The 23,775-nt window shown below is 36.4% G+C and overlaps 2 protein-coding genes across 2 annotated transcripts in view; one reads left to right on the forward strand and one right to left on the reverse strand.

Annotated features, from left to right (window-relative positions):
• The window catches only part of LOC118747509 (serine-rich adhesin for platelets-like), an 8,373-nt gene extending 2,793 nt beyond the window's left edge, over positions 1 to 5,580 (forward strand). Inside the window, exons 4-6 of the mRNA XM_036481559.1 lie at positions 4,645 to 4,756; positions 4,826 to 5,312; positions 5,404 to 5,580. Of these exons, the coding sequence (XP_036337452.1) occupies positions 4,645 to 4,756; positions 4,826 to 5,312; positions 5,404 to 5,527 (723 nt within the window). The 3' untranslated portion in view covers positions 5,528 to 5,580. The remainder of the gene's footprint in view (positions 1 to 4,644; positions 4,757 to 4,825; positions 5,313 to 5,403) is intronic.
• The window catches only part of LOC118748041 (cell wall integrity and stress response component 2-like), a 100,778-nt gene that overhangs the window by 17,449 nt on the left and 59,554 nt on the right, over positions 1 to 23,775 (reverse strand). The window lies entirely within an intron of this gene.

Raw genomic sequence — 23,775 nt, forward strand, 5'->3', positions numbered from 1 at the left:
TGCGTAGGCGGCCTTCGGCCGCACTTAGGGATTATAACCCTCAGGCAGTAGAATTCTCCTTTCTGTTTTGCGAAGAAAAGGAGCTGAATACCTTTTACAGAGAACACCTTTGTATATTTTTAATGCTTACAGGGTTATATCCTATTTTCTTTTGTCTCTCATTCTTTTGCATATTTTGGAGTTTGACAGCTGAACTACGCCATTTAATTTGCATATGCAACAAAAGTCAGACGCATGATTTAGAAGGGGTTTTTATTTAATAAATTGTGATTAATTGGTTAATATTAAAGTTATAAAGAAAGTTATAGCTCATCGAGTAAAGTGTAAAGTGAAGGAGAATATAAAAATATATTGCTGATGTAGCTGCTTTAAGGAGAATAGGAGTGATAAATTTACGCTAATTTCCGAATTTTACAAAAAAGGGCATATTTCAAACCCAATTTGTAAATAAATTAGTGACCCAAAATTACAAAGTGGATGTTAAAATAATGGGTAGACCCTTGGCTACAAGTGTGTGCAATTTTTTTTTGGATCGGGTCACCCCTTTGGACGCAATACCCCGAAATAGGTGGGCCACTTAATAAACAGTACCCGAAACTTTTTTTTTAATTCATAAACGCTACCTCAAATTATTGTTCTTTGTGATAAAAGCAAAGAAACGTATTTTTTTTATTTTGAAAAAAAAAAGTTTTTTTAGAGGTCGGTTTTTGTTCTCAATATTTTTCTTTTCGTGACATGCTAAAATGCCGCTAAAATGTTGTTTTTACATGTAATTACTTTGGTATTATTGGGGAACATTCCATTGATTACATACCTGTCGTGGACACTTAGAATGGGCCTAGTACTCGAAAATATGCTTTCGAAAAGAGACCACTAAATTTAAAACGTTGATACTCAACGATTAACGCATTTCCATGGGTTGGAAGTAGTTACCATGGGGTTAGGAATCTGAAGTCAGTTTTTCAAAATTCAAAATGGCAGATCCAAAATGGCGCTAAATAAAAAAAAAAATCACTGGATTTTTTTGAAACTGGGCTCGCGGGAGTTTTTGGGGTCGCTGATTACGAATCTGAAGTCAATTTTTTTTTAATTCAAAATGGCGTAGATATCAATTCTTAAAAAATCAATAAAATTAAAACGTTGATACTGAACGTTTAATGCATTGTCAGGGCTTGAAACTCGTTACCAGTGGGTTACTGGGGTTAATGATTACGAATCTGGTTTTCGATTTTAAAATTTAAAATGGCGGATGCGAGTTTCAAACAAATCCAGTATACTCAGAACTTTTCTCAAAAATCAAATTTTCAAAATTTTGGTCTAACTTTCCTAATTTTTGTACAAAGTGTGAAATTTTGACTTACATGGTTTCTGCTAGATACACTTTTATAAAAAATAATAAACATTAAATAAACGAAAGCGAAGTAGCCAAAGAGTGCTAAAATATCTTTACCTTATTTATATTTTCGACACTGTATATATACGAATATGAATATATATACATATACATTCACAGTTAGCACCCACATAACAATTCCCACCATGCAAAACATGAGGAATAGGCAACAATCGTCAATGGCAACAAATTGGCGACTCACCGATTTATTGCTGTGGTGACAAATCGGCAACATCACTTCATTCATGTCAATTTTGAATAAAAAAGTTCTCAAAAATTCCGAAACTTATGAATATGGCGTCAATAGTATTGGCCAAAAGCATCTAAATTATGCCCAAGGACAAGATTGAAAAAATAGGAAGCCTCACAGCGAGAAAATGAATTAATTCCGATTGTAAGTTGCAATTTGGTATACAAAAAAATAAATGAAGTATTAAAAAGAATAAAATTATTCCAAATATCGCCTGAAGCGATAAGAAAAGGACTCATCAGGTAATAAGAAAACGACTCACCCAGGCGAGTTGCCTTCGGCGGACGTTTTAGAGTGACCGGTAATAGAAAATCGATTCGGTGGCAATATTACCGGCAATAAATTTGCAATAAATTTGTTTCCGAGGGCAACACGTTTTCTTATTGCCGGCAACACAAATTGTTTGGTGGGTTTTAGATTTTATTTGATTTGACTGTTTGAGTTTTTATTCATTTCAACTATGTGTACATGTACATTAGATTGCAACACCAAAAAAATTTGCGGTTTTTGCCATGGGACTACAAAATCTATTATATTTTAAGATGTCCACCTAAATGTTTCGGAAAAATATCAAGATTTACGTGAGCTGGACCGATTTGGTAATACCTCCCAAAATGGAGTTTTTATGAATAAAAATAGTTTCTTAAAGTTTTTTTTTTTTGTGTTAAAAAATGCCCTCAGATGACAAAACAGAATAAGCTTGAAAAATCTGCATAAAAATATTTAAAAATCTTTTCAACGGAATCCTAATAATGAGATTTTTGATTTTTACTTTTTTCAAAGATTCATTTTACGAAAAGCTTGAATAACTGGGCCAAAACTATTTTAAACCATTGGGGTCTCAGTATTTTCCCACTATTTTCATTTTTGTCCAAAAAAAGTCATTCGTGTCCCATTTTTATTTTTTCAAATACCAACACTTCTTAATTCAACTTTTAATGACGTACGTTCATCCTTACCTTCTCTTTCATCTTTGAATGAATGAGTTGATTAGCAAAGAAAAAAAAGGGTGTGGAAATAATACCTTTCCTTTTCCGTTATTCAAGTTTTTCTTATACCAATCTTTGAAATAAATAAATTTAAAAAACCGCATCAAAAATTTCGTAATTAATAATATATATATATATATGAGGTAGTATATTACGATACGAAAATATTTTGGTGGGCATCTTAAAATATAATAGATTTTATAATTCCAATGGAAACACAGTACCGTTTTTTTTTTGTGTATGGAGTGATGCAGTCTAATGTACATATGTATGTATCCAGATAAAGACATAAAGGTAGAAATCACACCGCGTAAATAACATTAAACTAGTTCTCTCCGCGGCTCAACTAGTTCGTCTCTGTAAATAAAATACTTTACAAAAATAATCGCTTTGGCGATTCGGGCAACAGTTCAAAATCAGTTAATCGCTGTTGAACTGTTCATTAAAAAAATATTATATGGTAAACGGGTATCCTTTAAGCACCTAAGGTTGCAGGACCCTAAACTCGAAGGTATTTATCGTTCGAATTAGATCGACAGATCAGCAAAAATTTAAAAATTTTCGAAGTACAATAAAGGTAGGTCACTTAAACGTTTTATTTCACTGGTTACGAATTTCACTACAATGACGTAGCATATTAGCGGGATACGCTTTCATACAAACATACATACATACACACATACATATGTATGTACATAATATAAGTTGGAAGGCTTAACTTCAGACTTTAAGGAGCGAAATTAAAAGAATAAACAATCCAATTAGCAGGAATTTTGTATGTATAAAAAGACACCCACAGACGAAGAGAGCTAAACAAAAATATGTCTAGCATAACGGTTAAACATAGAAAGTAGAAATTTTTAGTTAGTGCCAACAGTTGTTAAATGGTTTCTCTAACGGAAAGGTGCACTTATTCGCTTATTTGTTTGTACATACGAGTATGAGTATTTAAATAAAGAAAAAAAATAGTTACTCTTTCTAGTAAAGTTTCAAATATTTCAAAGGAAATAAAAATTTGATAAGCCAAATTTTGCTGATTGTGAAATAAAATGGCGCAATGTGACGTCCAGAAATGGCTGTTATTTGTTCTACAAGTACGTACGACAATGAAAACACCATAAATAGATATGTGTAAATAAGTTAGTAACGTGGCATAAAGCTCAATATTGAGTTCAGTGTGGCTACTTCGAAAATATCTGTTCAACCTCCTTTTTTTATTGAAATCTACCAAAAGTGTTGACACCCTGCCAAAAATATAATAAAAAAATTATAAATATATATGCGCTAAATATTAGAAACTAAACTATTTTCATGCTGTGCTCGACCCTATATCGCTCTATCTCAGAATTTGGCGCAATCTCAGCAAATGATTCTGAGATGGAGCGATCATAAACCAAATTCTTGAAAAATTTACTGAGATAGTTTTCTAAGTGGGCAAAGATCGAAAAAAAAAACATTATTTTTTAATCAAATCGAAATTTAAAAAAATGGTAAATTTTAATGGAATGGTTAAAAAATATGTTATGTTTTATTATTTTACAAAATAGTACGAGTTTTTAGCTTTCGAAAGAAGAAATAAAACCCAGCTAATATTTTGCACTTTTTGAAGTAATGCGTTTTTTGCTAATGCATAAAATCTTTTTTTTCATTTTCTGTCGTGCCATCAGATCTGCACGATTCGATCTATTTTAAAAAATGAACCTGTAGACAATAGAGTTTTTTTTTAAGTTGAACTAAAATAACCAAAGGTTTAAGACATCATATTTGTTATTTTTTTACAAATACGTACCTTGTCAATCAGTTCTGATTAAATTCCTTTTAAATTACTGGACTGGACCAGAAAATTTTTAGCAAACAATGGGCTGTAAAAATAAATACTAGTACTTCCCACCTAAAAACATTTGCCGTCGGAAGGTGGCGTATAAGTATTTCTTATTTTTTCGAATTAATTTTAGTAGGTGTCAACGTGTTTGTTGTTGGTTTTAGAGTAAAAATTGTGTATACCACTTCAGGTCACTTTCTACTTTTGCGTTTTCCTTGATGCAACATCTGCTGAATGCAATGTCTGCCAGACAAATCAAGTTGCCTGCATCAATTCAACGTCCTTCTATCTCTGTTTCGGCGGTGAGTCATCTACTTCCACAACATGTTAATACATAGATAGTCTGAAATCATTCTTACTCCGGTCAGTAGAAAGTACCCCTAACATGGACACACTGTATCATTGCAAGAAAGGATTCGAATGCACCGAATATGACGCCATCTGTCTGCAAGCGAGTGTAACACGTCCGCCGAGTTGCGGCTCCACATCGCTTTGTGGGCAATGCACAGCACAACGCAATGCTTTATTTGCCTGCCTGAGTCGCACTACCTTCCAGATGTGCTATGGCGGCCTACATGCCACCGGTCAGGTGGGCTATTGTCCCACCGGATTTGTTTGTGATGCAACCAGTGATGTGGTTTGTGTGAGTACCGCTAGTTCGTACACTGTCACCTGTGATGTCGTGGATTCTTCGACTACGACGACTTCTTCAACTTCAACAAGTTCGAGTACAAGTACTACGACTACAACAACCTTGAGCCCAACTACAGATAATCCATTAACGCCGAATGAAGTTTGTTCGCAAGAAAGCTTTGCTGGTCTCTATCCGACAGTGCCTAGTGATCCATACTGTAAAAGGTAAAGTGGTGGGGTAGTATTTAGAAAGGCATCACATATTTATAATTACTTATTTGTACATATATATGTATGTACGTTGCATCTTTTGCAGATACGTTCACTGTCGTCTCGTTAATGGTGTTTTGACCGGCATCGAATATTCGTGTACGACTAACACTTACTATAGCATAGAAAATCGAGTGTGTACCATCTACAAGCCAACTTACTGTCTCTGAATATTACATATGCAAATAAATTGAGTTCTCAAACTTGGTATGGGTCAAGAAAATATATTTTTGAAATACTCGATCGCAAAAGCGAATAGGATTACAAACACGAATACAGTTGCGAAATGAAAAGAACACTGCCGTAAGCAAACATCGATAAAAAGAACGATTACGGCAGGTGTTACGGTAACGATGAAGCTAATAAATAACAGTGATTATGATACAAATTCCGACAAAGATGTTAATAGCACTGCCGTTAATTTTAACGATAAATAAATACCACGCTAGCATTATATTTAGGTAATCTATTAGTGAGCGCTAATTATGCACACTCACAGATTCTTAGCATAATGATGTACACACAAAGGGAAAGTTTTTCATGGCCCAAAAAATTAATATCGGTTTTTTTTAGAATTTACTTTTGAGAACTTTACATTTCTATTTGGATTTCATCGCAATCAAAATTCAAACAAGATTCCTTAGCGAAAACGTCCGAACGGTGCCGATGCAACGTGTTGGTACACTGGGTGTACAGAGTCGTGAGGTTTCATTAAAATATGTGCGACCAGGACACCAGTAAATCATTCCACTCCAGACGCTGTTGATTGAAGAGCACTCGACGTATCTTGAAAATAATTAAGAATTAAGATGATTTGTTAAGGCAAGTACATATATGGATGGTACTCTGTGCAATAACGACACAACTCAAAATTTCTCACTAAAGCCAATTAAAGATTTTGTGTTTCGTAATTTAGCAATAATATGTCTTGGAACGTAGTTGTTCTGAATTATTTGCAGTCATTCTGCAGAGAAGATTATTTGTAAGCTTTCAAATCAAGACTTTTTTTAAGATTTAGTAAGAATTGGAGACTGAAAAAGTACGAAATAAGTAACAACTACTAGGTAGTTAAACGTAAATAACTCAACTGCTATTGCTCAACAACAGCACAAAACGAAAAGTGTCGTTATATCCCATAAAAAATGATGTTGCTACGGAGTTTTCCCTTGTATTTGGTATGCATATTGTTACTCTACATTGCACTGAATTTTTTTAATAATATTTTTTAAGTAATCATATTTTCAGGGTAAATTTTTTTTTTATATAAATCCTGACGTCAGAGAGAAAAACTAAAAACTTAGTTTTACTATATTTGAGCTTTAGTTTCGTGAATATATCGATTACTTCGCGTGTTTCGAAACTTTTTTGTTTTTGTCGCCCAGTGTTATAGAACAGAGTTAATATGAAAGCAATGTACTAACTGTCTACAGGTGGTTGTGAGATCATCGCCAACCGGAAAGCGACCTCTTTGTTGAACCGATTTACAGTATTCAACCGAGTTTGTTACTGGCGTAGTTGGTTCCACCACAGTGGGGCAAGAAGGTTGATTCTGAAACATTGAAAATTCTTAAAAGCAATTGTACAAGCTGTTTAAATAAAAAAAAATATATATATTTAGATCTACTTTAAAATATTTCAAAACTCTCCCGACATCTCATTGCACTTACCGTCGCCGTTGCATTGGCGCAGATGGCCGCATTTCCACGATTGCAAACCTCGTATTCCTTGCATGAGCCACCCGAATCAGTAACTGTTGTTGTGCCCCGACACAAAGCGTAGGTGCGAACGCCAGTGCAGGCAAACGTATTGGTAGCATCGCAGGTGTTACATTCGGAACAGGCAGGCACGATGCCTATACCATCACTGGGCTGACAAATTGCGGCGGTTGCTGTGGAACAAACAAAACCTGTCAGACAACTTGTCGCCTCTCCACTTGGTATGCCTTGCAGGTCGCACTGTTTGAACTGGGTATTGGAAACGCACGCCAGGTTATTGGTGGTAGAACACACATTACAGGCCGCGAAAGTCGAAATTGGGCAATTGACAGCGAGTAGGAACACGCTCAACAAAAACTAGATCAAACGTATGTAAGTAGGTATTAATGGGCTACAGGTGAGGCAGCAGGTGCAGGTGGGAACCAAAATTTGCGCTTACCTGCCACGTAATTAATGCGGACATAATGGAATTTTATAATAACTTATTCCTTTAGTATTATAGTTTGAAGAATGCTCGGCTTTTATTATCTAAGTACATATACAAGTTCTTGCGTTCGAATAACATTGAGCTTCATTTGCAACTAAAAATGCAAAACAATTATTGCCTCGATTTAAACTATTCGCTACTAGCTCTCGGCTTTCTTATCGGTGCATTTAATGCAGTTGCAACGTAATCCACGTCTATAAACTAACTGTTTTATATGAAAGTCAAATATTTAATATCTAATAAATATTATTTAATTTGCACAATAACAACAACCAACTATCGCTGGTCATACGTCACAAGTCACCACAACATTTGCATATAAAACATTTTGTTCTCCCTGAAAATACACATATTTACACACATACTACAAATGTATAAAAAAATAAATATATTTGAAGGTCTTTTTTAAGCTCATCACATACACGATATTGCAGCCGTTTCTTCCTTGATGTTCTAGCAGAAGGATTGCGTAGATACTTATAACCGATTAATTCCCGTCGACCGCCGACCATTCCAAAAGTTGAGTGATTCTCACTTAGACGCTTTAAATTCATTGGTTCTTAAAACTCGAATGTTTCGTACTTTTTTGAGTCGCAGCAGATTTAAATTATTACAATGAAGAAATGAGGTTATTTTTCGGTAAAGGAGGAAAACAGAGTCCTCGTTTATAGAGTACACATATGAGCAACTGTAAGCGAAATACATACATACATATGTATGTATAACCCATTGCACTGCGGTCTAAATGCCTGTTTTTTTTTGCCAAAAATAACATTTTCTTGTTGCTATGTTTTAGATAATACTATAGTAAAACATAAGAAAGGTAAATTTTGTTTTTGTAAAAGGCCATAAGTTGGTATGGAGACTAAAGCTACGTGCAAGTAAAGATGTATGTCTTAAATTTAACCTTTACATAAGCCTAGGAAATTTTAGCTAGGTTAGGCAAAAATACAGTTATTAAAAAATAAAGCTATTATATCTCGTGAGCTTATTATGTCACCATATTTTGTGCTGCTGTTTTTTTATTTCTAATAAGTGAACTAGTTACCTTTTGAAAAGAAAGAAAGGAAACAAAAGACTGTTTACAATTTTGCTTTTGTAAAGGTTGCTCCCTAAAACTTTGCTGTAGGCAAATTAAGAAATTTAGACTTTAAATAGAAATCATCATAAATTGGATACAGTTTTCAAAAATTGCACTTTATAGTTTGGTTTTTTAAACTAAATAAGTGGTATTTTTTTTTGTTCTTCTTTAAACTGCAAGTAATGATGTGATATCTTGAATTTTTACAACAATCTGAGGAATATACTATACAAACAATAGGTTTGTTCCACAAGCTACTTGTCGAAAAACTCGAGCAAAGTTCAAACTGTCAGCGTATATCAAATAAACTCTAAAACTTACTTGTGGAACGCGTATGTGTACCTCGATGTGACTTCGAGTAGCTTGTGGAACAAACCTAATATGAAAAGATTATAAGAACTAAAAATCAGAGGATTCTTTGAACAACTTAAAGGTATAGATACTATAACATATTGAGTACTATAACTATTAGGTACTACCTCCTTAATATGAATCGAATGGGGAAACCCCTATCCAGAATACTGTTTTTTAAGGCAATCTCGCACCTCGCCGTTTTTATTCCCAATAAATAAGTTGACTCCTGCAAAAATTAAGATTTTGCTTTGTTATTTTCGTTTTCCACCTTCTGGGGTGCGTTGTGCAAACATTTCGCTTGAATTTTTGGAGCATTTGAAATTGCACTTTAGAGTGCCGTAATACTTTCTCAATCATAAAGTTAAGTCAAACAACATTCATCCTTTAAAAACTCGCAAATAAAAGCATTGAATGCATTGGAGTCATTAATGGCAAAGCTTTTCCCTGAAGAAAGCTGTGAAAGCTTTATAGTCAGGCGTACAAAATCTGGTCATGGCTCTTAACGTTGTGCATTTATTTTTTGGGAATTTTCTAAGCACGAGACATTCGTTACCAACATTGTGATGCCATGAACACCACTTTTTTTTCTATCAATTTTGTTCGGTTTCACCTCGCAACGGACCTTCTACCATTTCCGTGTAGACTTGGTATTTTCGCGTAGTTTATAGTGCGCCTGCTTGGTTTTTTCTTGCTCTGTGATACTGAAAATGTCAATTAAATGCTCTTTAAGGCGTTCCGTTGGATGCTTCCCTCACTGCGCCCATTCAAGGCCTTCAAATTTTAAGGCATACCCTTTGTATTAAAAAAAACACCTAGTAACGACGGTTTTAGAACTTTTATTGAGAATCGAACTGTCTTCAAAATGAGAATGAGAATTAAGTTACTGCGAGATATAAGCCCGATTCCTGAAGGAAGGTAATGTGGCTATTCAAGCGAATGCTGTATGTATACTTCATATGGCTGCTTCGAGCGCTTATCTAGTTTGATTCATAAAAAAAAAAAATTCCGTTGCTTGAGAATGACGATGGCGCAACACCGAAACCGGTTTGTCTTCAAACCAAAACTTGACAAGGCAGACGCAATCCGTTCCGAAATACATCGTACCCAGCGAAGAAACCAAACATCGCCAGCAATTGATAACACTTATGAATTGCATACATTCATATTTATTTAACAAATCCAACTTCGTAAATCTATTTATTATTTTTCTATTTCAGTTATTTTTTGCTTAGAAATATTTGCAAACTTGTAACTACATACCTACATAAATACTTTCGAAAACTTAAGACAATCTAGCTGGAACCCACTTCAATCGAAATCTACATCCATATTCCTGAGTGACAACACCCGGGTGGTACCGACGCAACGTGTTGGTATGACGGCTGTGCAGAGACGCGAACTTTCGTTAAAATATGTGGCACCAGGGCAGGTGTACAGCGCTCCACTCCAGACGCCGTTATTAATAAAGCAATAGACATACCTAGAAAAAAAAATTAAAAATGATTTGTATTATTTTGAAATGTAAATGCACAGCATGGTAAGTAAATAAGTGTAAGGGGGGCAGTGTACTAACTGTCTACAGCTGGTAGTCTGCCCATTGCCGGCTGGAAAACGACCACTTTGTTGCATAGATTGACAGTACGCGGCCGGATTTGTCACACTGGTCGAGGGCGCAGTAGTGGTTGTTGTTACTGTCTCATCAACACTGGGACACGTGGCCACAACCTAAACAGTAATAAAATAGATATATGTATTATTAATTACCAAAATATGTATTAACTATCATTGGCTCACCCCTAATGTGGCACTACCACAGATGTATTCATAATCAGTGCTGCAAATGTGATCTGGCTCACAGGAGCCGGTCAAGTTACTGACTGTTGTTGTGCCCAGACACAAGGCGTATGTGCCGACGCCAGTGCAGGCAAAGGTATTGGTAGCATCGCAGGTGTTACAATCGGCACAATCAGCTACCACACCGACGCCGCCACTGGGCTGGCAAATGCTCGTGGTAGCTGTGGAGCAAACATATCCTGTGGGGCAATCGAGCGCATTCGCAATTGGTGAGCCATTGTCGCACACCTTAAATTGGCTGTTGGAGACGCAAGCCAGATTTGTTTCAGCAGAGCAGGTATTGCAGGCGGCGTGCGTGAAAGTCGGCCAATCGGCACAGAGAAGCAGCAAACTCAAAAGAAACTAAATGGGAAATGTGTGAGTGTTGCGAAGAGCGAAATAAATTGCATATATTTCTTGAACTGATATTTAGTACCACTTACCTGACGCGTAATGGACTTCGACATAATCGAATATTTTTTTAACTTTATAAATTTTGTTTAATACTCTTACTTCGAAATAAGCTTGGCAGTACTTTCTATAAATCCGCTTGCATCAATTCCAAATTCATTTGCAACTAAAAATGTAAAACAACTCATGCTTGGATTTAAACTATCTGCCACCATCTCTGGGCTATCTTATCGGTGAAACTACAGAAATTCAGGCTTATCTTAGTGCATAAACGTCAAATGTATAGCAACTTTTTCTACTTGAAAGATAAATATTTAAAATGTAATAAATTTGATTTAGATTGTTTTGTGTGAACAGCGAACTGTCGCTGACCAGACAAGGCCAGCGCGATATTTATTTGTTAATATGTATTCCTCAAAACAAATGCGGTTTAGCCCGATTCGCGAATTCCTAATTTCAATTTTGCCCAACAACTTGGCATCCTACTTATTTATTTGACTATTCAATTATCTGAGAGGGCCTTAAAAACGGGGAAAAGGTGAACGATCACAGCAGTATAGAACCAAATATATTGTCCAAGGAAACGGTATCTTTCAGACGGACAATATGGTCTTGTTTGCATCTTCCAAGCGCGAATATGGAAGGGGCAGTGGACTTGGCACGTCCAAGTTCATCTGCCTCTTGGAATTTGAGCCCGAAACTTTCCTCGATCTTATGGCCCATGTGTTGAGTCGCTAAACTTAAAAATTATCAATGAAGATTTGCAAAATTGTATAGCGAATATAAATCCGGCACCCAGTAGAAGATATCAAAAGGTACAGATCTTCATAGAAGCTCTATAGACTATTGGAGAATGTGAATATGAAATGACCTCCCGGGCAGTGGCGTTAGTTTGGATTAGACCAAATTAGGAAAGATTTAATGAGATGCCCTCAACTAAATTGTCTAATTACAAAAGACGTTTAGTTTTTTTGGTATTGATTCGAAAACAAGGGTATGAGTACCACTGATACCCAGGTATAACTACTAAATCTATAAGCATAAATTTAATTCAGATTAAGTTTGGTTAAGCCAAGATAAGGCTTAATTAGAAAGACTCTACTCTGCCATGGAATATATATACATTAAGAAAACTGATCAAGAACAAAAGCTATTGGAATGTACATAAGTGCCAATCTATTCAAATTAAATATTTGAGCTATGATAATTTTCATACATACTAGGACTAGGGATATTCGAATATATCCGTTCGGCTATTCATGTGTATACGAATAAAATCTGGATATCATGATCTCATTTTGATAAACGTATATTCTTAAACGTGTAAATAGAGATTCATAAAATTGTTCTCAACATTACTCCGGTTAATATCAGTTCATTTTGATATACGGATTTTTTAATCGGATACATATTCGAATATCCGGACATTAAAAACTTCCAGCCCTAATACATAAATATTTTTTAATAACTTAGGGAATTATATGTCAAAAATTGGTATTTGCTTATTTATGTGTATCTAAGTAGAAAATTATTTATTTTAGTAAAACACTAAATTTTTAGAACGTGATAATGGAACTCCAGTCTTCCTTTGTCAAATGCAGGAGAATGGAGGAGAATTGAAAACGAAAACTGAAATTGCAATAAACTCTATGACTCATCGCGTTCTTGCCAGGACCACATTCCGATGTCCAAAAGTAAAAATCCGAACACATGAAATAAACCTAAAGGAAGTAAGTATTCCTGAAGTAATATTGACTTTGTGCAATATTTAAAAAAAAAATTCAACACACACAGTGTACACAGTGACTCAAAAAAATGACCACGTGCTCATATTTTTTTAATATTCGTAATGGTTTTCCTGCAAATTTAAAAAAAGCTTTACCCAAAACCATACAAATCACCATTTTGAACTTTATACAAAATTCAAGAACAAATTCAACAAATTTCTCAACAAGATTTCAACTTTTTTTCCTGAATCTTTAGAACACTTTTGGTATACAGTTCTATAGCCCCTACAATTTTAGTGCCATCAAGTGCAAGTTTCAACCGGCTAAAAAATCCCGTTAATTTTTGAGAATTTTTTCTAAATACTGTTTTTTTTTACACAATAAGTGCAATCTACAAAAATTGGCGATGATTTTTTGAAATTTTGTTGCTAACGGTCTCCCGCTTTTTATTTCATAAGAAATTCATGCTTATTGGAAAAAAGTACAAAAATCCCGCACCAAAAAATAATAGTTCCCAAAAATCAAAGGGATTTTTTAGCCGTTTGAAACTTGCAATGTACTGTATTTGTATTTTTCCTTTCTCGTGCAATTACTTCGCTCCCAATTCTGCTGTCCCGTTTTTTATTGATGTTAATACTTTTGTTTATCTCAAACTAAAAGTGTTTTTTTTTATAATTTTTGGTCTTCTTTCCTCATTTGATTCAGGAATACTTACTTCTTTTAGGTTTATTTCATGTGTTTTGATTTTTACGTTTGGACATCGGAATGTGGTCCTGCAAGAACGCGATGAGTCATAGAGTTTCTTGCAATTTCAGTTTTCGTTTTCTCCATTCTCCTTCATTTGACAAAGGAAGACGTGAGTTCCATTATCACGTTCTAAAAGTTTAGTGTTTTACTAACATAAATAATTTCCTATTTAGATACATATAAATAAGCAAATACCAATTTTTGGCATATAACTAATTGCTTTTGTAGGTTGTAGTTAGGCTAAACTAAAACTACTTTATTTAAGGTGATTGGCATAGGCAATGGGCAAACTAGAGCAATAAACCATTGTCCAGTGTGATGCTAATATATGTATGTATGTATGTTGAATTGTGAGTGCTAACCAATAAAGGAACGCGAAGTTTTGACTCTCCACAGTGATGCGTAATAATTGCGATCTCTATTTCCTACGCAGCTTCGACATAGAAGACAATGTTGAGAGAGTTTGACCTCATCAAGCTCATACTAGTTGCGATAGTGATGATATGGTGTGACATTCGGTTTTTCCACGTCGATTCTTAGGCAGTATCCTGTGTCCTGTCTACTACCCAAATAAGTCCAACTAAAAAAGTTCAGACACAACCGCAATAAAGATGAAGTGATTCCCGACTAATTTCTAAGCGCACGGTGATAGAGTTTACTATCCTGAATTATCTATCAGAGTAGATGTATTTCTCCCATATCATAATGTCAGCTATGTCACCACCTTCTTATATGGCAACATTATCCAGAGTGGAACATTTTAAAGAAAGAGCGCGCAATATGCATGTGAACATGCTGAGAAAAGAACACGAAAACTTGACAGCCCTGGCGCATGGCAGAATAAATGCAACATTATTTCGAGAAAATAAAACGCCATAAGATGTACTGGGAGCCTAAGTTTGAGGTTGATAACGAGTTTTCGACAGAAAAGCCGTGCACCGAACCTTCCGTTAAGTTTCGACCCTACAAGTAAAATTTTATGTTATGCCTTCTTTTAACCGCTGCCTCCCTCCCATCGAGTCATTTCTTCTATGCCTTCAAGCCAAGCCTAGATATCATCAAAGCTTTTGTCATTACTGAGTTCAAAGCGGAGTTAGACAGCTTACAACCAAATTTCAAACGAACTTCAGTTCACTCCAGCCAACTCTGCGTTGACGTTTTATTTTATTTTTACCTTATCTCATCTCCAGATCGCGAGCAAGTTCTTCGTGGGCGTCCCTGGTCTACATAAGTTCTAATCCAGTAGTTAAGGTTGCAGATTTTCATTCGGGAGTTTAGAAAACTGTGGCTCCAACTGATATGGAAAAATATGAAGTATAGAAAAACTTATCAGGTACATCATTCGAAAATCTTAAATAAGTATAAAATACTGAAATGCATCTACTTGTTGTATACCAAAGTGATGCGCAAACCATTTCAGTACGCATCAAGAGATGACAAAATCACGTTGACGTTGACTCTTATGCATACTCGCAGACGCACATGTTTACAACAAATAAAGCCCCACAAATTTCAAGTACTCCATGCAGATGCAGCGAAGAGCAAATACAAAAAATGGAAACGCTTACAAATGTTGCGCCACATGCGGCGCGCACCTTTTGAACCCACATACCTGATGCCTGCATATTTACACATTTGCCAAATGTACAGCGCGCTGAAGAAGGGTTTCGCATTGCATCGAAACACTCAGACGTCGCCGCATGGAGCACAGAGCGCAGTGCACTTGCAGGCTACCTACCAAACGCAGCAAGTTAAACGGCAGGGATTTGAGTAGAAGCGGTTCAAGCCAAATTGGATATTCCTTTGATGATGAATTTGCCTGCTCGAGTGCAAATGCAACTTTGTGACTTTGACTTCAATAAGAAATAATTGCACATTCTTGTGCGGCCAAGTACTACATGTGTACTACACACATATATTCCAAAATACATATGTACATATATATGTGCATGATTACACATGCAAGTGTGTGTATTGACGTTGCGCTCTTTCGCATCCAACTAAGTATGCAAGAACACCACAATTCAACGTTCTTCAATCGATGCGCTGCAATGGGGCGCATGATTTAATTGTGATTACCTGCATCTTTCGACCAACTTTAGCACAAGCGCACACATACATACATTCTCATTTTTTATTTTGTGCATTTATATTATTTTATTCATTTGTGATTCGTAGTTCTCCCCACACGGCTTGGTGCATGGTTTGTCCGTCCAATTTCGTTTGCCCGTCCTACACGTCCGTCTAGTTGCCAACATGTGCAACGTTCTGAAGCGTCACTTGCAATACTTATGTATTTTTTTTTATTTTTTTGTTGGCCTTCCACCACGGCCCGCTTGGTGCCCATTGTCGTCCATTGGTCTGTGATCGAAGCAGTTTCGTTTCGTTTCGTTTCGTTTCTTCGGCGTATTTTGCATTGCATTGCAAATTCCTTTTCGGTGTGTTTGTTCTCCGGCTGCCGGCTGAATGAAGTCTACATGGCGCATCAAACAGATCGAAGCGCGAGCGAGTGCAAAGCAAATGAAGCCGAATGGCATTGCTCAGGTGAGATCTTGAAAATGATAAGACCAGCCACAACGCATTCTCTGTTCTCACATAATCACACACACACACACACTCATGTGCATGCGTATGCGTATGTACATATGTATGTGTATGCATAATCGTCATAGTTGTCGGCAACTTTGTGGCAATGAGCGCTTGGATGTGCACGTATTCCAGTTAGAGATGTGGGGTGCTAGTCTGCTTGTCGGTTGCGCTGTCTGTCCGCATATATGTACTAGTGCTCCTTACAGGAACGTGCTGCACTTCGGTTCAAGGTGGCTATGCATAGTCGAATATCTACAAAATGCTAAAAATAAAGTTGCACAGTGGATGTGATCTCTAATGGTGGATTGTTAAGCTCATATTTTTTTATGAATTCTACAAATAAATTGGTGACGGGTTTGGTGATTGGCCGTAATTTCAATTCCTACGCTGATTTTTTCTTTCGAAGCAAAATATCTACATACAGAACATTCTGCACTCCAAACTTAATCGGTAAGAGATAAGCAGACAAACCAGCAGTTTCTAGCGGCATACTAAGCCTACCAAAGATCATTTGCTTATGAAAATCTCAAAACAAAGGGAACAACACGAAAATGGACAAAAGAAAATGGAATCGAAGTTGACAAACGTTCATTACATAGAGGATTGTGACATAGGCCTACCAGGGGCACTGATGGAGAAAGGAACCAGCGCTGGTCATTTTCCGGTGGACTTGCTAAGCAGTCTGTCTTTTCGTCTGCCAGATGATTGCAAGGTCCTAAAAGTTGAGGCTTATGATATAAAGAAGGTAGCTAAGTAATGGAAAAGCCAATACCTTCATCAATAGCCCAGCGGCTTTGAAGGCAATTAGATCCCGAGTAGTTAATTGGAGGATTGCATGGAAATTCCGTGCCGTCTTGGCATCAGAAGGACATCTTTATGCTACTATTTGCTCGACTTCCAGATATAGCAATAGAATGGGATGGACCTCCCCGCGCCATTTTGGACAAGGCGATTCATTCTCGTGCGATTTTTTCAATCTGATGCTGGAAAGCGTCATAATAGCTGTCAATCTTAAACCAGTACAAAAGTAAGTTTTCGAAACAACAAGCTTTTAATTCAGTCTTTCATACATTCTAATCAATTTAAAAAATTTTCGAACACACTTTATATGAATAAAAAATACTTACAATCGAAAACTTGGAATGTCCTTAAAAATTCTGAATTCATTTTTTTATAATATATGTAAATTAGACTTTTATTATAAGTTTTATATAAAATCAATTAAAAAATAATCAACGAAAAGAATAGGCGAAACTTGTCAAAATGTCTAACTGCCATTATTTCGCATATTGGTACATACATATGTGTGTAAAAATCTCAGAGAAACTATATTTCGGTGGATTTCTCCTCCGTAGTTCTCCTCTCTTGAAAAGTTTTTTGAGATAGGGCGTTTTCGAACTGGATACCGAGATAGGCCGATCTTCCACTCCACAATTGATATATTTTTTTATTCGAGTCGAAATATCGAACTTGCAATAGAGCCATTCTAACCTAGCCTAATATTCGGCTCATGGTCCATACGCTGAAATTAACATAAAGCTTTAAATAGTTTTTCTTTTGCCATATATTTAATAGTTTTGTGACACTGTGTCACTATCTCCACCGCATCAGCGCCTCAATTCGCTGATTTATTTCTTACTTTCCTGCGGGCTGCTGTTCAATTTCTGCCTCAAGCGGAGGGCGGGTGTGAAGGCAAATGACATTCGTTGTGTGCCAAGGTGCAGATTCCTATGGACGACTAGAATAGTAATCGTAGCAGAAAAGACAAATATCAGTAGGGGAATTTCTGTAGCCAAGCCGTTTCTGATCAACTGGTGGTCGGTTGTTGCATCTCGGTTGCCATTATGTGAACTCTTGTTTCCCTGTACTACTTATAAATATTAAATCTTCATATATATATACACAGATATATATATATTAGGGTGGTCCTTAAAAAATCAAATTAACTATTTTTTTCAATCTCATCCCCTCAATCGGTAATACCACGGTCACAGATATCACATATAAATTTTGGTCCCGATAAGAGACGGTTAAAATGTCTTCGTAGGGTAATCTGAGTTTTGACCCCTGTGGACATGCCTTAACCGACTCCAATCGGAAAACGCTAGTTTAGCGTTCCATTTTTGAGTTATTCACAGCATTCGCTGGACCTTCCCTAATTCCTTATCTAGAACGGTAGTCCCTTAAATTCTTCCTAAGACGTACCTCGTCATTTTCTGATTTGAAATTGAGACTTAGGACGATGCTCCAAACCCTTATTCCTTGGCGCTCAGTCGATGTGTAGAGATGTTGTGAAGGAAGTTGATAGAGAAGGACTTTGGCACCCAAGTGTAATGAATCGAAAACTGAATTGAATGCCACAGAATTTGGTAACTGTACGCACATATGTATATATGCTTTAATTGCTATGTACTAAGCTATATCAGTAAAAATGCATTGCGAATTAATTGCAAAACCTTTGCGTATTCTAACTCAACTCCTTCTTTGTGAAGTGAATATTCCACGATAAAAGATGCCTGAGCGGAAGGGCACACGCGTACGCAAACAATTTTAGCTCCATACGGGTATGCACATGAATACTATATTTACACATACCAAACTATGTGCATTAGGGTGGTCCAAAAAGCATGTGAAAAAGTAAAGTCGGAATTTTTATGCTCTCACCCCCTAGGATTTTTCTATACCGAAAAAATATATCCCTATTTTTTTTTATTTTAAAATCAAAAAATATTTAGAGGTCGCTCAAAGCTCCCAAAGTTTTCCATGCATTTTATATGGGGGAAAAACAACTTTTCGTAGAAATGGTATAGAATTCTTGAAAATCAATATTTTTCGACCGGAAAACTCGGTTTCTTGTCAACAGATTCCCAATAACAATATCAAATTTTTTTTTAACCATCTTTTCATAGTAACTGTATTTTATAGGTCCGCCAAAACCTCTAGAAATACTACAAAATGCAATAGGGGATAAATAACAAATCTTTAGTCTTAAAAAAGGTTCAATAAACAATTGGATATTATTAGTGAAAGTCTCCTGAAGAGAACCAAAGTTTTCCGATCGAAAAATATTGCTTTTCAAGAATTTTATACCATTTCTACGAAAAGTGGTTTTTTCCCCATATAAAAATACATGGAAAACTTTGAGCGCTTTGAGCGACTTCTAAATATTTTTTAATTTCAAAATAAAAAAAAAAACTGGGATATAATTTTTCGGTATAGAACAATCCTAGGGGGTGAGAGCATTACAATTCCGACTTTATTGTTTTTGGACCACCCTAATATACATACATATAAGAATAAGTACGTAAGCCTAGTGGTGGTACTCAGTGTTGCCATTTAAATGCTTTCGGGGCTAGATTTAGCCCTTAATTTAAATTTGAAACAGCCCTTTGTGGCTCTAAAAAGCATAATTTAATTTTAGGCGTAAAATTTAAATACTTACACTGTTTATGTGGAAAAACACATTTTCAACTTAATGAGTGAAAATTGAAATTGGCCGCTTTCATTAAATTTTTTATTTTTTCAAAGTTTATCAACTGAAAGGAATGAATGTCGTAAGTCGTTCGCATCGACAGTCGTTCGTTGAATTATGTCGTAAATAAAAATATTAACGACCGATTTTAACACGTTTTCAATACTCCTCCATTTCGAAAGGATAATAGGAATAAAAATTTGTTGTAGATTATGTCACTGGTTGCCTCATAACGCCAATGAAAATCTCAAATTTCGACAACGACTGTCGTTCCGACAATCGGAATACGGGCGAATATTAACAATTTTCGAAAAAGCTTGAAAATTAACTTATCTTTTGAATTTAAACGAATGAAACTCAAAAAGTACACAAAAAATATATCAATGCAATGAGAAAAAATTTTTTTTCGAAAGGCATCCAAAGAAAAGTAGTTGTATTCGCTTTTCTGATTTTTATTTTTTATTTTTTCGACAATAACTGCAAAAGAGACACCTTCTCCAAGAGTATTTCAAACAGCGTAAAATGTACTTCAGAAAACGTAAAATGTTCCTGCGAATAGTCAGTTTATTTTACAACTGACTATCTGAAGTACATTTTACAGTTTCTGAAGTACATTTGACGCTTTCTGAAGTACTCTTGGAAATGGAGAAAAAAAAACACTTTTTAGCGAAGACCTTTTTCGTCGATTAAACTAGTGTATCTAATAAATCGATTCTTTATGTTTCCTTTTTACGAGTACACAATAAAAATTTTGGAAATTCGTTATAAAATAAATAAAAAAATTTCAATTGAAGAATAATGAAACTAGCCCTTTTCCTAGCTCCGAAATTGTTTATTTAGCCCTTTCTAGCACTTTTTTTCTGGAGATTCTAGCCCCAAATGGATATTTATTGCCGGCAACACTGTTGGTACTTGCTTCGTTTTTGTGGTGGTGGGAGCCGTTTGCCACCGGCAGCTGAATGCTAAATCCTTTTGCAGGTTTCTTCATCACCGCGAACTTTTGTTTGTTGGCTGCAAAGGCATCGGCGGCGCTGACTGCCGCGCGAAGCCGATTTGGCGAAACAGCAATAAAAATAACTAAAACCATCATCTGAATTTTTACATCACAATGGCAACTGCGACAATAAGCATAAAGTAGACGCTACGTACATTGCTCAGCACTCGCTCAAGACTACACTCTCCAGCTCTGCGATCCACTTTGCCCCCCCCCCCCCCCATATAGAAAGATACTACATAGTATGCTGCGTTCGCCATCCGGATGCTCCGGTTCTTAAAGATGCTGCTGTGCCCTGGACGAGCTGCATGCGACACATCGCGCTGTTGTGGTCGGTCGGTTGGTTTGAGCCGTTGGTCGTTCCTCATGCTGTTGCCATGCAACAAAGTTGTGGAATTTCGCTCCACCACAGTTTTCGTTGTTGTTGTTTTTTGTTTGCTTATTTATTTATTTTAATTCCTTCTTTTTGATAAATACTAAATGCAGTGTTTTTGTAAAGTTTGAGGCTTTGTGTGGAGATTTTTTTCGTTTGGCTTTCCGCTCGTTTTGACTTAGTCCGCCGTACCGTACGTTGGTTCATTCTTGGCCTGTGAGTAGCCTGGTCATTCTTCTACGTTCGTCCTTACAAATCTCGCCTTTCCTTTTGTTTTGTTCGCTGACAAGTTTTGCATTTGAAAGCCGGTCGATGTGATTATTTATTACTTGAACTGCTCGAAAGCTCTACGTTCGCTTGTTCGTTCGTTTTTGCTGCGGCAAGGTATGTGACAACAAGATTGTGCGCGATTTCTGAGAAATGCAGCATGCATGCTGGCGAATATGCAAATTTTTGTTTGGGTATTCTAGAAATGTGAGAGGAAATCTAATTTTGTGCTGGAATGTTAAGTGAATTATTTCGTGATTGCTTAGACTGGCTTGCAGACCCGATGATCATGTGGGAGCTATCTATATATGTATGTATGTATCGATGGAAAGAATCTAAATCACTAGCCAGAATTTTTTGAATTCGTAATCGATCTGCATATACGATTTGAGTAGTCCGTACAATTGGCTTTGTTGAAAATGAAAAGTTCCACCTCTGAATCTGATAAATGAAAAATTTGTATGCAGTTTTAGAAGTAATGGTTTTTGATCAGTAAGGAATACCGCAATGAGCCCATCAGCTCTCAAAGATGGTGTATCCATCTTAACTGGTGGTTCGCAGATAAGTTAGTCCTTTCAGCCCTCCAGAAAAAGGTTAGTCTCCTATCGGAAATTCCAATATCTTCGTCGATAGCCAAGCGGACTTGAACTACATTGGATCCTGTGTAGTGAAATCGTGGATTTTACGGCAACTCGTACCACGTTGACATCATTGAGCCATCGCATACTGGGTCCATCTTCTTAAGTAAATCTGAGATGCCAATAAACGAGGCAGACAACCTCCGTTTAGTAATTATTTTAGAAAAGGTGATGAATATACTACAAAAAGTTGTGGCATGTGACTTAAGGAGCAAACGAGTCAATTGTAAGGTCTCAAGGTTTTCATGGCCTTCGTTAGGTAGCAAAAAAGATGGGAGACTTCCTGAAGCTCAGAAGGTCTAAGTATGTTTCCAATTGGAAGTATAAATGCTATCTTAACCCAATCTAGCCTTAGCCTTTAGGAAAAATGCCTCTTCCTTAAGGACGCAGACAGCGATTTCTAGCTCAACAGGAGCGGGCTCTGGTTTTTATCCATTTATTCAAACCGTGTAGTTGCTGACGCAACCATATCTCTCTTGTCTGTTACCGTTAAGAAAATATGTTAAGGAAGTTCCTCATCGGCATAAAGTCCAACAGTGCGGGCCAGCATCTTGTCTAGTCTTTTGCTGCATATCCCAATCGAAAAGAGTTTTTTTTCTATTAAGCTCTTTGTGGCAGTAAGATGACCAAAGTAAGCCTACGAGTGACGACTGGTGTTAAAAAAAAAATTCGGTGGTTGTATTTGGTTGTTGTGCTGTCAAGCTAGTTATTTTTTTGAGCCGTACTATGGTAATACGCACCTTTGATCTGCTTGAAAAAGGCCTACAGGACGAAGTCCAACTCTGTGTAACATAGGCGGGCATAGGATTATAGTTGCGCATATTCTAAAGATTCAAACTATGGGAGGAAAGTTATCAAGTCAAACTACACCGGTTTTTCTTCATCCACACAACTTTAGGGCTCTACGTCACCAACCGGTAGGAGCTTTTCCAAGCGTGACAGAGCTTATGGCGTTGTATGAGCCGCAATCCAAAACTTTTCTTTAAAAATCGGTTGCGTATATAGCTCACACTTGCACTTATATCAATTAACGATAAAAGTGGCATGAAACGCTCTTGAAAGTTGTATAAAAATCATAAATTTGAAGAAAGAAAAAAAGTTCTGTCTAAACAGAAATATTTTCCAGTAAGTATTTGTAACAACGCCTTTGACTATGCTTCATAGAACACTCACTAAAAACTGATTGAACTTAAGTTTGGAGATGAGTTTAGCTTTCCTGTTTTGAGCGAAAATACCTCTCTGACGTACCCCGTATCGTAAGTACTGCGATTTAAATTACCCCAAGTGAAGTCAAAATGAGTAATTGGTATGCTTCTCGCCCATTTGGAGATATTCATTCGACTGCTTCAGTTAAGTCAATGTCACAAGGGAATAATGTTGCACTTGAGCAATTTACTCCTTTCAAATTCATCACTCAATGCAATCAAATCCTAACGAATAACAAGAGAAATCGATTTTATTGAGAATCACTCGGCCAACTGTTGCCTTGTCATGGCCAGGAACACGCTACCCATCATTGCACAATCAGCCAGCCATTGACAATATCGACATATCAACAGACGCAAAGTCAGCGGGAACAAGTGGCACAAATGAGAGGAAAGATGAAGATGAAGATGAAGATGAACAATGGATAGCAATACGCCGGTTAAGTTGCAAGTACTCGAATATGTGTGCAACTATGTCCAGTGTTGCCGTTTTAGCCCTTTGGTGGCTAAATTTGGCTACCAAAT

This window comes from Rhagoletis pomonella, unplaced genomic scaffold, assembly GCF_013731165.1.
Source record: "Rhagoletis pomonella isolate Grant_MI unplaced genomic scaffold, Rhpom_1.0 Rhpom_scaffold_00012, whole genome shotgun sequence".
In the NCBI taxonomy this organism is placed as follows: Eukaryota; Metazoa; Arthropoda; class Insecta; order Diptera; family Tephritidae; genus Rhagoletis; species Rhagoletis pomonella.